The sequence below is a fragment of the Heptranchias perlo genome, chromosome 2, assembly GCF_035084215.1.
Source record: "Heptranchias perlo isolate sHepPer1 chromosome 2, sHepPer1.hap1, whole genome shotgun sequence".
Taxonomy (NCBI): domain Eukaryota; kingdom Metazoa; phylum Chordata; class Chondrichthyes; order Hexanchiformes; family Hexanchidae; genus Heptranchias; species Heptranchias perlo.
This window is the reverse complement of record NC_090326.1, coordinates 109,363,265-109,381,384: the sequence shown is the minus strand read 5'-3', so window position 1 is coordinate 109,381,384 and position 18,120 is coordinate 109,363,265. Positions and strand designations below refer to the sequence as shown.

Genomic DNA, 18,120 nt, shown 5'->3' with positions numbered 1-18,120 from the left:
CGAGCCTGCTCCGCCATTCAACAAGATCATGGCTGATCTTCTACCTCAATGCCATTTTCCTGCACCATCCCCATATCCCTCGATGACTTTAATATCTAGAAATCTATCGATCTCTGTTTTGAATGTACTCAATGACTGAGCCTCCACAGCCCTGTGGGGTAGAGAATTCCAAAGTTTCACCACCCTCTGAGTGAAGAAATTTCTCCTCATCTCATTCCTAAATGACCTACCCCTTATTCTGACACTGTCATCCCTGGTTTTAGATTCCCCAGCCAGGGGCAACATCCTCCTTGCATCTGCCCCATCGAGCCCTGTAAGAATTTTGTATGTTTCAATGAGATCACTTCTCATTCTTCTAAACTCTAGAGAATACAGGCCTAGCCTACTCCATCTCTCCTCATACGACAATCCCGCTATCCCAGGAATCAGTCTGGTGAACCTTCGTTGCACTCCCTCTATGGCAAGTATATCCTTTCTTAGGTAAGGAGACCAAAATTGTACACAATACTGCAGGTGCAGTCTCACCAAGGCCCTATATAATTGCAGTAAGACATCTTTACTACTGTACTCAAATCCTCTTGTAATAAAGGCCAACTTACCATTTGCCTTCCTAATTGCTTGCTGCACCTGCATGTTAGCTTTCAGTGACTCATGTACAAGGACATGTACCAGGTCCCTTTGAACATCAACATTTCCCAATCTCTCACCATTTAAAAAATACTCTGCATTTCTGTTTTTCCAACCAAAGTGGATAAATTCACATTTTTCCACATTATATTCCATCTGCCATGTTCTTGCCCACTCACTTAGCCTGTCTATATCCCCTTGAAGCCTCTTTGCATCCTCCTCACAACTCACATTCCCACCTAGTCTTGTGTCATCAGCAAACTTGGAAATATTACATTTGGTCCCCTCATCCAGATTATTGATATAGATTGTGAATAGCTGGGACCCAAGCACGATCCCTGCAGTACCCCACTAGTCACAGTCTGCCAACCTGAAAAAGACCCATTTATTCCTACTCTCTGTTTTCTGTCTGTTAACCATTTCTCAATCCATGCCAGTATATTACCCACAATTCCACGTGCTCTAACTTTGTTCACCAACCTCCTATGTGGGACCTTATCGAAAGCCTTCTAAAAATCCAAATGCACCACATCCACTGGTTCCCCCTTATCTATTCTACTAGTTACATCCTCAAAGCACTCCAGTAGGTTTGTCAAATATGATTTCCCTTTCATAAATCCATGTCGACTGCCAAATCCTATTATTATTTTCTTAGTGTCCTGTTATCACATCCTTTATAATAGATTCTAGCATTTTCCCTACTACTGCTGTCAGGCTAACAGATCTGTAGTTCCCTGTTTTCTCTCTCCCTCCTTTTCTTAAATAGTGGAGTTACATTTGCTACCCACCAATCTGCAGGAAGCATTCCAGAATCTATGGAATTTTGGAAGATGACAACCAATGCATCCACTGTCTCTATGGCCACCTTTTTCAAACCCGAGCATAACCTCCCTGCTCTTATATTCTATGCCTCAGCTAAAAAGGAAAGTATCCTGTATTCCTTCTTAACCACCTTATCCACCGGTCCTGCTAGCTTCAGGGATCTGTGGACATACATTCCTCTACACTTCTCAGTATCCTCCCATTTATTGTCTGTTGCCTTGCCTTGTTTTGGCCTCCCCAAATGCATTACCTCGTACTTCTCTAGATTGAATTCCATTTGCCAACTTTTCTGCCCACCTGACCAGTCCATTGATATCTTCCTGCAGTCTACAGCTTTCCTCCTCACTATCAACCATAAGGCCAACTTTTGTATCATCTGCAAACTTCTTAATCATGCCCTCTACATTTAAGTCTAAATCATTGATATATACCACAAAAAGCAATGGACCTGGTACTGAGCCCTGCTGAACCCCTCTGGAAACAGCCTTCCAGTCACAAAAACACCCGTTGACCATTATTCTTTGCTTCCTGCCACTGAGCCAATTCTGGATCCAACTTGCCACTTACCCTTGGATCTCATGGGCTTTTATTTTTCTAACCAGTCTGCCATGTGGGATCTTGTCAAAAGCCTTGCTAAAATCCATGTTGACTACATCAAACGCGCTCCCCTCATCGATGCTCCTTGTTACCTCCTCAACAAATTCAATCAGGTTAGTCTGACACAACCTTCCCTTAACAAATCCATGCTGACTGTCCTTGATTAATCCGTGCCTTTCTAAATGACGATCAATACTGTCCCTCAGAATTGTTTGCCGACCACTGAGGTTAAGCTAACTTGCCTGTAATTATTCGGTGTATCCCTTTCTCCCTTTTTAAACAATGGTACAACGTTAGCAGTCCTCCAGTCCTCCGGCATTGTGCCTGTAGCCAGAGAGGATTGGAAAATGATGGTGAGAGCCTCGACTATTTCCTCCCTTGCTTCACTTACCAGCCTAGGATACATTTCATCAGGGCCCGGCGATTTATCTACTTTCAAAGATGCTAAACCCCTTAATACTTTCTCACTATGTTCATCCCAGCCAATATTTCACACTCCTCCTTCTTAACTACAATGTCTGCATCGTCCCTCTCTTTTGTGAAGACAGACGCAAAGTATTCCTTAAGAACCATACCCAAGTCTTCCACCGCCACACACAGGTTCCCTTTTAGGTTTCTAATAGGCCCTACTCTTTCCTTCATTATCCTCTTGCTCTTCATGTATTTGTAAAACATCTTTGGGTTATCCTTGATTTTACTTGCCAGTATTTTTTGCTGCCCTCTCTTTGCTTTCCCAATTTCCTTTTTAATGTCACCCCTTCACTTTCTATACTCCTCTTGGCTTTCTGCAGCTTTGAGCTCTCGGTATCTGACATAAGCTTCCTTTTTTTGCCTTATCCTACCCTGTATGCTCCATATCATCCAGGGGACTCTAGATTTGGGAGTCCCACCCTTTTTCTTTGTGGGAACATATTTGCTCTGAACCTTCACTATCTCCCCCTTGAATACCTCCCACTGCTCTGACACTGATTTACCCTCAAGTAGCCGTTTCCAGTCCACTTTTGCTAAATAACTTCTCAGCTTAGTAAAATTGGCCTTTCCCCAATTGAGAATTTTTATTCCTGTTCTATCTTTGTCCTTTTCCATAACTATGCTAAATCGAACTGAATTATGATGACTACCACCAAAATGCTCTCCCACTGATACCCCTTCCACCTGCCCAGCTTCATTCCCTAAAACTAAGTCCAGAACTGCCCCCTCTCTTGTTGGGCTGCTACATACTGGCTAAAAAAGTTCTCCTGAATGCATTTTAAGAATTCTGCGCCCTGTATACCTTTTGCACTGATTTAATATTAGGGTAGTTGAAATCCCCCTACAATTACTGCCCTATTGTTTTTGCACTTCTCAGAAATTTGCCCACATATTTGCTGTTCTATCTCCCGCTGACTGTTTGGGGATGTATGGTACACTCCTAGCGGTGTGATTGCCCCTTTTTTGTTCTTCAGTTCAACCTATATGGCCTCATTTGATGATCCTTCTAACATATCATCCCTCCTCACAGCTGTAATTGTTTCTTTAAACAATATTGCGACCCCCCCCCCCCCCCACCACCTCCTTTTTTTATCCCCCTCTCTATCTCGTCTGAAAACCCTGTAATCAGGAATGTTGAGCTGCCATTTCTGCCCTTTTTTAAGCCATGTTTCAGTACTGGGTATGATATCATACTTCCACGTGTCTATCTTTCATCTCACTTTATCTTAAATTCTTCTCAGTGACTATTATTTAACAATTTTGCAGCATTTTTAACACTCCAAAGTGGTTTATAAATGGAGCAGGTTGATCACTGAGCAGAAATCGGGAGATTTAGGGAATGTGACCACAGGTTTGGTCGAAGAGGTAAATTACGAGGAGTCTACTGGATATGTGAAGAGATGTAGCAAGCTGGGAATGAGGAGTTAGGAAGAGAATTCTATTGTACAGAGCTATGATGGCTGAAGGCTGTCACACAGATGTAGGAGGAGATTTTGCACTGGACAGAAACAGGGTGGTAGCATCCATAAAATGGTGGGGTAAAACTTCCTGCCCCATTCCCATTCTGGATGATGCCATCTTTGGAAGGCCCTACCATTGGGTGGCTGGAGTGCCACCTATTTCAGCTGGTAGGCTCTTTTACTGTGCAAATTGGGGTCCTATAATGTTCATAGGACTCCAATTGTCATTATGGGACACAACTAAATGGACTGTGCACCACATACCTTGTATCCAGTTTCACCTGGCGGTCCAGCCGAAAGGGAGCTAGAAAGATAAGTTCTTAATTACTTTTGTGAGGCCAGGAGCAGTGAGATCCCTCCTCTGGGCTCCACAAAAATAATGTGGTCCACTGCTGCACTGGGTTCCCCTTCCTTCCGAGGGCGCTAAGCCCTTTATGCCAGCCGGGACAGGCTCTGGGCTGCCCGATATTGCGCCAGCCTGGAACGCATGAGCTTCAACAGGGCACCCATTTGTTGTTCCCATCCAGTCGGCCGTCTGGTAATAAGGCTCGGCCTTCAAAATGGACTGGGCATCCCGTTGGCAGTTTCGAGTGGTCGACCGTGTACACCAGCAGTCAGACAACCGATAGTTAAAATCTACTTCGTGGAGTTCAGTGAATAAGGAATATAGTTCAGGCTGAGCAGAGGATATGAGCTAGGGCATAGGACTAGAATAGATCACCGAGGTAGGGTAGAACAAGACTGTGGAGGGATTAGTAAATGAGGATAAGGATTCACCTGCATGATGCTAGGGATAGAAACTATAGTTATGAGGAGAGACTTGAGATATTTCCAGTGGAGCAGAAAAGGCTAAGAGGAGCTTTACTCGAGGTTTAAAACATTATGAAGGGTTTTGATAGGGTGACTCGAGAAGTCCTGCTTTGTCTGGTTGTGGACAAAGGTTCATTTTTTAAAATTATATCTGAGAAAGTGAGGAGAGTGGTTATGAGGAATTTCTGTATGTAGATTTGTTGGCGCAGGAATGCTTTATTTCAGGGAGTAGTTCAAATCAACACCATTGCACCTTTTAAGAGAAATTGGATGAATATTTAAAACATTCATAAACAGAATTCTATACATAGAAGTTACAACAAGTAAACAGGCCATTCGACCAAACCAGTCTGTGTTGGCATTTACCCTCCACGCAAGCAAATAGTTATAATCAAGTTTACGCAACCTGTTCCCATACCCCTTCAATCTCTTTTCCTTCATCATCCGCTATCCAATCTAATCTTGAATTTGACATGGTTTCTGCATCAACCAATGACCCTGGAAATGAATGCCACAGCCTCGCAAATCTCTGTGTAAAGAAGTTTCTCCTGTCCTCTTCTAAATCTCTTATATTTAATCTTGTATCTATGACCCCTCGTTCTTGGTCCATTAACTTCTGGAAACAGTCTACTTCTATCGACCCAGTCCCATCCTTTCGTAATTTTAAACACCTCCACTATATCATCCTGTAACCTACATTAATTCCAAAGAAAAAAGAACCAATTTTTCGAGTCTTTCTTTGTATTTCTGTTTACTTGTACCAGGCAGCAGCCTAGTGAATCTGTGTTGTACCTTCTCTAAAGCTTCAATATCCTTCCTATAGTGTGGAGCCCAATACTTCACTCTAATTGAGGTCTTAAGGTTTTATGTTGGATCATCATTACTTCTTAGCCTTTATATTCTGTAGCTTGAGGTAAAACCGAGATTTTATTAACTTTTTTTTATCAATCTGAGGTGCTGCTTTAATGTTCAGTGAACCTTTATCCCCAAATGAAGCAGTCCGAGCCCACATGCAGCATGACCTGGACAACGTCCAGGCTTGGGCTGATAAGTGGCAAGTAACATTTGCTCCAGACAAGTGGCGGGCAATGACCTTTTCCAACAAGAGAGAGTCTAACCACCTCCCCTTGACATTCAACGGCATTACCATCGCCGAATCCCCCACCATCAATACAATATTGGAAAATGTGAGGTTATGCACTTTGGCAGGAAAAATCAGAGAGCAAGTTATTAACTTAATGGCGAGAAACTGGAAAGTACTGCAATACAAAGGGATCTGGGGGTCCTAGTGCAAGAAAATCAAAAAGTTAGTATGCAGGTGCAGCAGGTGATCAAGAAGGCCAACGGAATGTTGGCTTTTATTGCTCGGGGGATAGAATATAAAAACAGGGAGGTATTGCTGCAGTTATATAAGGTATTGGTGAGACCGCAACTGGAATACTGCATACAGTTTTGGTGTCCATACTTAAGAAAAGACATACTTGCTCTCGAGGCAGTACAAAGAAGGTTCACTCGGTTAATCCCAGGGATGAGGGGGTGGACATATGAGGAGAGGTTGAGTAGATTGGGACTCTACTCATTGGAGTTCAGAAGAATGAGAGGCGATCTTATTGAAACATATAAGATTGTGAAGGGGCTTGATCGGGTGGATGCGGTAAGGATGTTCCCAAGGATGGGTGAAACTAGAACTAGGGGGCATAATCTTAGAATAAGGGGCTGCTCTTTCAAAACTGAGATGAGGAGAAACTTCTTCACTCAGAGGGTGGTAGGTCTGTGGAATTTGCTGCCCCAGGAAGCTGTGGAAGCTACATCATTAGATAAATTTAAAACAGAAATAGACAGTTTTCTAGAAGTAAAGGGAATTAGGGGTTATGGGGAGCGGGCAGGAAATTGGACATGAAGCTGAGTTCGGATCGGTCAATGCCCTGTGGGTGGCGCAGAGGGCCCAGGGGCTGTGTGGCCGGGTCCTGCTCCTACTTCTTGTGTTCTTTAGATTTGTGGTTGGGATCAGATCAGCCATGATCTTATTGAATGGCAGAGCAGGCTCGAGGGGCCGATTGGCCTACTCCTGCTCCAATTTCTTATGTTCTTATAAAACTTCAAGTACTGTAACATCTCTGCATTGTTCAAGGAGACTTGGGGCGCTAAATTGGGCTGTGTAACGCCCGTTGTTTCAGCGCCACTCGGCCTCTCCGGTATCCAAGATGGCGTCTTGGATGCGCATGCATGTTTCCAGCGTTATGTGTGCCAGATGCCATCTTGGTATAGGAGTTAGCACAGGCGCAGATAACGAACACTGGAATCATGTAAAGTAGGGAGAAAATGGCTTCAATCAGTGTCCAACACTGATTTAAAGTGATAAGTCCCAAAATTGTGTCTAACGCTCATCTCAACGCACAGTCTTAATTTCGACAATCTGAACATGTCTTAGAGTGCCTGGAGGACCCCCCATCAGCGCTATTAAAAGGGACTATGCAGGATTTACAGGTTAGTGGCTGGATTATTTCTTCTGGCTGCTGAGACACTTGTAACTGTTTTTGGAGGTCCCCTCGGCTTGAATACGAGGACGCGGGGACTTTAACATTTAGACCCAGGACGTGCAGGAGTGAAGTTAGGAAATGCTTCTACACGCAAAGGGTGGGAGACGTTTGGAACACTCTCCTGCAGACGGCAGTTGATGCTAGCTCACTTGTGAATGTTAAATCTGAGATTGATAGATTTCTGTGAACCAAGGGTATTAAGGGATATGGGGCTAAGACGGGTATATGGATTTAGGTCACAGGTCCACCATGATCTCATTGAATGGTGGAACAGGCTCGAGGGGCTAAATACCACTGCCACTTGCTGCCTCCTGATATGTGCCACCTTCTCCTGCAAGAAAGCAGGACGTGTGTCTGGGTGATGTGCCTGTCATGGTTGAATAACTGTGTGTGTGGCCTGTGAGTTGTGGGTGGGCGGCTTGAAATAGTGGTAATGTGTAAGGATTAGAGGAAGCATCTGGTTGGAAGAGTTGAGTACTGATGGAAAGAGTTTGTTGGTATGTGGGGGATGGGGGGGTTTAGTTCATGGTGTAGTTGGTAGGAGACGCCACTTGATAGTTGACCTCACTCACCTTGACCGCTCATGTCAAAGCATTTAACTTCTTCCTGCACTGCATCCATGTTCATGATGCTGTGCACCTGGCATTGACTTTGTCTCCCACTGCCTTTTGGATATACGTCTGGAGGGCCTCTTGCCCCACCCACCCTCGCTATGGATATAGGATGTCCCTCCTTCTGTCCACCTCTTGCACCAAGGTCTCTAGTGCACCAGCAGAGAACCTTGGTGCATGCAATCTCGCAGGCCTGGTACCAACTCAGATCGGCAGATTGGTGAGGTCTGCCTTGCATATTGGAGGTTATGGGATTTAGTAGTGTGCAACCTTTATTCAATGTTTTAACATAACTCATCAGTGTGTAAACATAGGGATGAGACCTGCATCTGTGTTTTACGTATGCAATGTCTGATCTCCGTTCAGACTCTGTGTAGACGTAGACTGTTATTTTCAGCAAATAATAGTTACCAACTACCTTTAAGAGATTTCTAAGAAACATCCCCACTTTAAGAGGTTGAGCTCCCCCTGGTGGTGGAAAGTGTGAATTGCATTGATCCCGTGTGCGAGGCCTGGAATGGGACGCTGATTGCAGGTGAGTTCTCAGGTGGGCCGAAACTTGCGTCCTGCCTGCGCAGGGGCCATTGGGCGCGGGGTAATAGCACATCACACTACCTACACCCAAGAACAGCCCTTATCCATTTTTTCCTCCTTGATGTTTCAAGTCTAATGTTTAATGCACCTGAAAAATGGTTTCCTGGTCTCTTTAACATTTGCTTTTCTGAGATTAGAAAGGACTCATTCTTTGCCATATTCTATCAGATATTATCCATTTGTTTATTCAGATCTGGGAAGACATAACTTTGAACTTATACATGTAGATATAAAGTATAGAACTGAGGGAGAAGAAAATAATTGACATAGCACCGGCACGGGCTCGTTGGGCCAAAAGGCCTCCTTCTGTGCTGGAACGATTCTACGATTCCGTGATATGTATTCCGTGAACAGTAACAAAATAGCTCAGGGCAAAATTGAAAGATGGGTGGGGATATTAGTGGACTTGGCACTTTGCTGCTCCGCAGTGACTTGGCATGCTATCAGCAAAGCAATTATATTGCTGAACCATGTAAACAAATCAGTAGAATACAAGTGGGAGCATGTTATGCTGAATACTATACAGTGGATTGGTCAGATTGTATTCATGTAGTGTCCAGTTCTAGTCAGCAAACATAAGGCAAATACAGGGAGTGAGGGAGAGAAGAGCCATGCACTGATCCCTAGTGTCCAAGTTATGAGGAACGATGAGAGAAACTTAGGCTTTTCAGCCTTAAAAGGAGGCAGTTAAAGTGGGACTTAAAAATATAGAAAATAGTAAACAGAAAAGAAAGAGTAATTCTGGAATGCTAATACAAGTTAAACCATGACAATAGGACATGGGAGAACAGGTTCAACTCATGAAAGGCAAATGTAGGACTTGTATCAGGCAAACAATGATCAACACATAGAAGGGCTTCAGAATGCACACTGGGTGTATTTAAGAAACTGTTGGATGCTGTGGTGGGGGAACGGCACCTTTGTTTTGGATGGATGAGCTGAAATGGGCTTAGAGATCATCATCATTCGTATCTACCTTGCAATCTTGTGAATTAAAGTAAGAAGGGTTTATTGTAATAAGTTATAGAATAAGCTATGGAAAAAGAACTCATCCTCTCCACATGTACTTATTGCATCATTTGAACTAATTTAAGTTACTTTAAACTATGACAGTGTCCAATCTGTAAACAATCTTCCATGGATTTATATGATTAAAATTCCAAAAGTTGTATATATATTTTTATCAAGTGTATGACTGGTGCTCGCAATTTATCAATACAAAATATGATGATTCATAACAGTACTAATTTCTTCTCTAACCACTTGTGTCTACACAGTGTAAAACAGCATTATTATTCCATTTTGAAACACTGGAACTTATAACATAAGTGAGCTGTCACTAAATATTTGCTTCCTGGAATAAAGATAAATTGCTTCATTACTATGTGTGAGTAGGTTACCTATCGCTAAATAGATGTTGCACTTTTTGACGCGAATTAATTTCCTCTGTTACCAGCAGCTTATTTTGATTTGATACTGATAGATCCAATTAAACATAGTACGTTGTAAAATAACACATCACATTTCAGTCTTGATAACTCAAATAATTTTTATGCGGCAAACTAATTTGGCATCTATAAGAATTGGGACCCAAGCATCTAATGCCGAGGTATGAACTTGCAATTTTATTACATGTTTAGATGCTGTCCTCGCTCTTTTTCTCTGTTGTCGAGGTTAGCAACCAATGTGCTCCAAACTTTCTTGTCTCTGCACAATTGGATTGTATCAGTCCCTGGTGTTATACTGACCCATTCCATATCATCTATCCACATTTTTTGTTTGTCTCTTGAACTATTCCCTTTTTCAGACAGCAACAGCTTTCCTTATAACTAAATAACCTGCCCCACAGTTTGTCATTTTCTCATCATTAGCCTCATCACTTCTTTAGTGCTAGTTGAAGGAGCTTCTTATTAGTCAGTTGTCTTGTTCAACAATTTTTACTAACTTTCAGCATGTGTCTCGTCTTCTTGCTTTCGGTATTCAAGTTCCAGTTTTCACATCTGTACAATGTTGTAAATCACACATGACACTTAAGTATTCTCCTTATTACCAGCTTCATTGTACAGTTGCATTCATATTGAATGCCTCTTGAGCAATCGGTATCCTCATGTTTAACTACTTTGTTGCTTAGTTCATCTAATATTATGACAGTGGATTTTTCATTACTGTAGTAACATAGGGTTGTTAGTCCTTGAACAATAACTTCCGCATGATTTGGGCCCTAGTGGATGGTTAAACAATAAGCTTTAATGTTGACTTACAACAGTATTGCGATACAGCTGTCTTCAGTGTTACATTAAATAATGAGGATTAATACAGCCTGGTTTCCCACGGATTCAAGGTGATGAGACTCAACCTCTGTAAGCGGCCATGAGGCTGCGGACTATCCCGAGAGCTCTAGCTTTTGGGGGGGGAGCATGCCCTATCTTTATACTATTTGGCTGCTTTGTTCTGCATGTCCACATCTCTGGCCTTATCTCCTAGTCGTTAATTATCCCACCAAGCTGTCTGTGTTTAGAAGCTGCTGTTATTCTCAGGATTGTTTAGGCCCCTCTTATCTGTGTCTCATGGCCTTGGGTGTTCTGTTTTGCTTCACAATTCTAACTGCCACAGCAGTCTTTCAATGATATCAGTTCTGTGGTACGTTGATTCCTTGGTAACCACATCCCTTATCTCTGCTCTGCAAACTGTCTTTGTCTTTGTTAACATGGAGACAGGAACTTTGCCCCCTTCAGCACCGCCCTCTTGCTAAATGCCTGGACGCTATGCGAGTCAGGATACATGACTAGGCTTGGTTTAAACCATATTCTTATATGTTATCAGATTATTCAAGGAAACAATTTTATCTATTCACTATATTGGTCCTGCTGAGATCAACTTTTGGGAGGTCCTCTTTATGATTGTCATTGATTTTGTCATTTTTGCATTAATTTTCAATTCACATTCCAAACTTGTCAAGTATCTCTTGTAATCTTTTGTATTTTCAATGAGTATTATACCATCAACATAACTTAGGTTGTTTATCATTTTCCATTGGTCTTGAACCCAACTTTTAAGATATTAAGACTGCTTCTCCTAATGAATTGAGAATATATTTTGAAAAGAGGAGGTTTTATAATAGCCTTGTCTCACTGTTCTGTTTGTTTTGCTAACTTGTAACCCCATCTCATTGTTTTGTTGACCCCAGTAAAAATTCATAGAAAAGATAATATGTAAAAGGCAACTGTACTTGGTTGTGGGGGCTAGGGAGTTCACTTGAGGGCAGAATGTTATAAATTGGATTGTCATTTGGTGAAGGATGGAACACTAGAGCCTAGTCTTCAGTTGCTTCCAATCCTTTATTCAGAGCTCCATATTACACCCACAAACACCGAGAGTTCCTAATTGATACGCACCACCTGAATACAATTAACACTAATTGATATAAATCACGTTGATACAATTAACACAGAAGGAAATAGATTGAGATTGGAATGCACTCACAGGAAAGGAGGATTTCATGGATGATTTTTGCCTCACTACTGCCGCATTTACACCTGCCGCCTCCAATGCTGTGTGTCCTCCCTCTACCAATGATGTCAATGGTGGTGTACTCCATTGGAGTCAAAGGGCTCGATTTTGCAATGGTGGCGGGTTGGCAGCAGGGGGGCGGGGGGGGTAGCGGTGGTGAAGATGTGTGTGGCAAACCCCCATAAACAAAACTTAACGATTCCGACACAATCGCATGTTATTTGATAATTAGTGTCCTCTCCGGGTTTCGCGCTCGGCAGCCAGCCTGATTAACAGGCTGGCTGCCATCAGGAGCTGCAACGTGAGGTGGGTGAGAAAGAGAGAGACCAAGACGTCATCCAGCGCTGGACTGGAAGACCGGGGTGGGGGGGTAGATCGGGAGGACATCGGGGGGGGGGGGGGGGGAAGAGGGGGACATCGGGGGAAAATTGGGAGGACATCAGGGCAGGTGAAGAGGGGGAGATCGGAGAGGGAGACATCGAACATCGGAGCAGGGTGCAAAGGTAGGTTCATTTTGTGTTTTCACTTCCGTCTATTGTTTTTTATTGAATTTATTTAGTTTCTTGTTCCCTGATCCGGCCCTTCATGCCTGGCGTGATTCAGAGGTGGTGGGCAAGCCGCCCAGGTAATTTTAAAAGAAATCATTCTAATGACTTACTCTGTCACAAGTAAAGTTCCTTAAGTACCTTAATGATGTATATTTGGCTCTTCAACTGTCATCCCGCCGCCTTTAATTGCTGGCGGGACTTCCGTTTTCGGGTTGCCTGCGCGCACACAGGTGGGTCCCTGGGAAACTCGGAAGTTGGCAGGATGCAGCTGGCTTCCGGATCCGATCGGGATTTCTGTGATTTTTGGAGCCCCCCCCCCGCCCCCAACGCATCTGCAATTGCTTCCTAGAATTACCCCCAAAGTTTGCAATGTGGCGGGACCTCCTCCTGTTCTTCAGGTCTCTCTCTGATTGTGTACCAGTTTCTCTCTGATTGTGTACCAGTTTCTCCTGCAAGAAAAGTAGAAGAAGGCTATGTTGAAAGGCCTTGTTGAAAGGTTGTGAGTATGTGTGAGGCAGATGCAACAGTGTGGAGAAGAGGGAGAAATCGTTGAGAGGGCAGGAGCAGGTGTTGTCTGTGAGTGGAAGCAGAAAGAGGTATAGTGATTGGAGGAGAGACTTGTTAAGCAGGAGAGGAAAAGATTGGTAGTGCTGGGGTTAAAGTCTAGTGTTGCAAGGCTGTGTAGAGAATAAAATGAGATGTAAAGAGGAATCGTACTGTGGCAATCCTGGTAAAGTCATTAAACTTCTTCCTGCAATGTACCCATGTCCTAGTGAACTATCCTACTGATATTAGCCTGCCCGTCCAGCTCTTTCGACTGCTGCTGCCTAATTTGCAGGGTCACCCATCACCCATCTGAAAGAAAGAGGAGCTCCTTCCTATTCTTCACTTGTTCCACAAGGATCTCTGTAGCAATTTCTGAAAATCAAGGTGCCCTCACTGTTGTCATTCTCCCTGCAGCCTCAGTAATCTGCTGCCCACTCACCATCGCTGAAAACTCACCCCCCCCACCCCCACCACACTTTAAGAGCTATCGTAGGGGAAATGGAACTTTAGTGGCCTGTGCAGTGAATCTTATACTAGATACCCCCTGTAGTCAAAGTAACTGAAAATGGCCAGCTTCAAATAGTGCAGGAGGGGATTGTGTGTGCTGTCCCCACAGTGCCACAAAGAAATAGACACCCCTGTGATTTTCCAATTTAGTTTGGCTAACTATGTGGAGTAAAACTTCATTTGGAGAATGACTCAGGTTGCATCTAAAGCTGAATCATCTACCATTATTATTGCTACGTATTCAAATGTTTTTACTTGTCATTGAGAATATCATATTGTCAGCACCTCATGCTAAACCTCCAGTGTAACAAATAAGACCCTAACAATACTTCACACAGTGGCTGCTGTGTTTCTGTGGCCTGAAACAAATTATGTTTGTACAATGAAGACATTGTTAAAAAGTAGATGTTGCCGATTACATTCAGGAAAGCTTGGGATTTGAAATCTTTCAAATTATGTATAGATATTATAATAGAGATTACAACTTAAATAGCACTCAGATTCCCATTTATTTGCTTATGAAACACAATTTGTGTGCCATTAGTTTTTCTGGTAATCAATGTATACTTCTCAAGTGATTCTTGTACGATATTTGTTCAGATTTGACATTTATAGTGCAAAACCTACTTTATTTTCACTCTTTTAAATGTAATGTAAATTAAAATAGATTATGATGTAAAGAAAAAAACAATATGTAAAAAAGATTAGGGGTGAATTGCAGCATTACTTATGGTTGATCGTAAATGTTTTATTAAAATGTCACCAAATGCAAGTTTAAAATATATATGTAGTTTTTCAAAACAATTTGAGTTCAGTGTTTTGCATTCATGTTTGTTTTTAAGTGCTTGTTGAGTCAATAGTACAATTCTATCAGAAATCCAAATTAAACCCAGATGCACTGTTTCATTGTTTTAAATGCCAAGCAGTTGATTGCAACTTATCAACAGATGGAAATCCATTTAAAATGCACCCATCTGTTATATGTAATTAAAGTATCCACGTGTGTGCTCTTCCCCAGTCAACCCAGAACATTGCAGTAATGATTTTCCGAAATTATAAACTTGGAATAAGAAGCACTCGGGTCACAGCCCCAGGAAGAAATTCCACCCTAAATGAAAGAAGATGGGACATGCAATCATTTGAAACATGGTGGGTGCATGCCTCCCTTTTACAACCAACAGTACAATCTCCGCAGCTCATTTAGAATGCCGAGAACTACAATGGGACATCCTACAGAAATTCGGCAAACCCAACAATTTATCCTGTGATTTCATCACGGACATTAGAACACGAAGGGAAACACCGTTTGTGCGTTCATTAAGGCTTAGTATAAAGATGATCTGCAATCATTTAAATGCGCAGCATTAAGACAAGTGACTGAATTAGATGGGTTTCAAATCATTAAACATAGTAATATTGCAATTTGCTAGGTACTCTATGCTGCTGGTATTTCAAAACAATTTCTTGTTGTCTGTCATTTGTCTTCCAGATACCACTGAACTAAAATGAAATTATTGTTTAACTTTCTGCACTTTCTACCAAATATCAACATATTCTGCAAGAAATTTGTGACTGTCAAAGATCACCAAAAGAGACTCATTTCATGGTCATGTTGCATTATTTAAATTTTATTATGACCAAATGTACATTTCAAATACAGTGTAGTTAATTACCTTGCAATGTAACTAAATTGAACAAATGACACAGGACCATGGAAAATTACAATACAGACGGAGGTTATTCAACTCATTTTGTTTCGGCTGGCTCTTTGCTGGAGCAATCCAAAAGTAACCTTACTGCCCCACTCTCTCCCAACCCTGTGTCTTCCTCTGCTTCAAGTATTTATCCAGTTTTCCCTTAAAAGATGCTATTGTCTCTGCCTCAACTCATCCCAGTGGCAAAGCATTCCATGCTCCAACAGTTGTCTGTGTAGAGAAATTTCTCCAAGCCCCCAAAACCCTTCATTATTTTAAGCACCTCTATTAAATCTCCTCTTAACATTCTCTGCTCCAGTTGATATAATTCAGTATCTCATCTTTTCTTATGATTATAATTTCCCATCCTTGGCAATATCCTGATGAAACTATGTTGTATGTGCTCTATGGGTTTAATGTACTTTCTATAATGGGATGCCCAAAACTGCACACAGTACTCTAACTGTGGCCTAACTATTGCCGCCGTCAAATTTTTCATTACCTTTTAACCCTTGGGGCAGAAATTCCCCTGCACGCAATCCGGCAGTTAAGGTGAGATCCTGTCAGTAAGTGCCCTCTGGCACTGGCCCCACCAGAGTTTGTAAGGAGCTGGTCAGCAAGTATTTTTTTTAAATTGTTTCTTTCTTTGAGGGTCTCGGGTTCTTCCCTAGCCTAGACCCCACCGGGGAAGCCTACTTTTGCCAATTTGGAAGCCGGTATGCCTCAACTCACTTGGTGTACCAGCCTTCGTAGAAACACCGGTTTCCATCTGAGCCAATGGAGCTCCTGTTGTATGGCGTCCCCACCCCTTGGCTTTTGACATTTGCCTTGTAAGGTGTTGAACGATTTAAAATAAATGGGTTAGCACCTATGTTAAAAAAGGAATGCCATATGAATGTATTAAGCATTTGCCTGCTGATGTTACCACCAGTAATTTCTTGGCTTATACTTTTTACTTGTAAATTTCTTCATAAGTTGTATTTTTTCTGAATTATAGTTGATACAAATGTAGTAGATGCAAATGAAATAGGCTTTTCAAGAGTAATTGGAAGAATTTAGAAACATATTTCTTAAACTGTACCTTTTGTTCAAAATACTGAGGCTGTGAATTGTTGAGAGCATGTAGCAATGGTTTTTGGAGAAAAAAACTGAAACCATGAAACATGCATTTTCAACTGTAATTTATGGAAAAGGCTCAGATTGTGATGGTGAGGAATGATCCCATCCTTTGATGTGCTGGGTGAGAAGATTAGGTGCAATGTTTCTTTTACTATAATCAACCAATATTTTCAATTGTCAATTATTGCACATTCTTATCATTTTGTGACAGTCTTTGTTTTCTGCAAAAAAAATCTTGTAATTCTCAATAACAGAAAACAATAAGTCATCTGTAAGCTAATACATTCATAAAATGCATTATTGTGCAAAGCTTTGTGCTATATTTATTTTGTTTCCTAAATCCCATTTTTAATATTTTTGTCATTTGCAACCTCATTAAATATCCAATTTTTAAAAAATTAAATTGATAATTAATCTAAATCCAGTCTACAACAAGGATTAATTGCTCTAGAAATATTAACTGATGTCCTCATGAGTTTGACTCTAAATGATTGTGCCTATTCATCTTCACATTGAACAGTACCTTAAAGTTTTCTTCATTGTATTCTGACAGGTGCTTACCAAATCACTGTGAGCATGGAGGAAGATGCACTCAGACCTGGGATAGCTTTAAATGCAGCTGTGAGGGAACAGGATATTCTGGGGCAACTTGTCATAACTGTGAGTAGATGACCTGCTTTTACCCATTGCAGTTCTCAATTGGTGGCACATGAAGTTTGCTGCACTAGTGTAGAAGTCAATGAGGTTGTAAAAATATAATTATCTTTTTTCAAAGCAGAATTAAGGAAATCTGCAACTTTTTATAGCAATGGAAGAGACCACATGGCCTATAAACCACGATCTTTAAATAAAAGGCAACGCTTGATACAGAGAATTTAAAATATAATTAGGTTTAAAATACCCCTCTCATCACATAAGGAATTAAAATTGACTGACCATTAGTGACTGCAAGAGGAAGAGGACTTACACTGAAATTTTTTTTATTCGTTCATGAGATGTGGGCGTCACTGGCAAGGCCAGCATTTATTACCCATCCACTAATTGCCCTTGAGAAGGTGGTGGTGAGCTGCCTTCTTGAGCAACTGAGTGGCTTGCGAGGCCATTTCAGAGGGCGATTAAGAATCAACCACATTGCTGTGGGACTGGAGTCACATATAGGCCAGATCGGGTAAGGACAGCAGGTTTCCTTCTCTAAAGGACATTAGTGAACCAGATGGGTTTTTACGACAATCCATAGTTTTATGGCCACCATTACTGATACTAGTTTTTTTTTTAATTCCATAAATTATTTAATTAATTGAATTTAAATTCCCCAGCTGCCATGGCGGGATTTGAACTCATGACTCTGGAATATTAGGAGTCTGACAACACCAGGTTATAGTCCAACAGCTTTATTTGAAATCACAAGCTTTCGGAGCTTACCTCCTTCGTCAGGTGAGGAAGGAGGAAAGCTCCGAAAGCTTGTGATTTCAAATAAAGCTGTTGGACTATAACCTGGTGTTGTAAGACTCCTTACATTTGTCCACCCCAGTCCATCACCAGCATCTCCACATTCTGGAATATTAGTCCAGGCCTCTGGATTACTAGTCCAGTAACATAATCACTATGCTACCGTACCCGTAGAAATGACATGTGGGCTGTCGTGAGTCTTCATGCCATTATCG

At 41.8% G+C, this 18,120-nt stretch overlaps 1 protein-coding gene across 2 annotated transcripts in view; it reads left to right on the top strand.

The window, feature by feature from the left end:
• The window catches only part of cntnap2a (contactin associated protein 2a), a 1,620,024-nt gene that overhangs the window by 834,792 nt on the left and 767,112 nt on the right, over nucleotides 1-18,120 (top strand). For both annotated transcript variants that reach the window (XM_068005678.1, XM_068005683.1), the window contains exon 11: nucleotides 17,010-17,116. In XM_068005678.1, coding sequence (XP_067861779.1) covers nucleotides 17,010-17,116 — 107 coding nt within the window. The remainder of the gene's footprint in view (nucleotides 1-17,009; nucleotides 17,117-18,120) is intronic.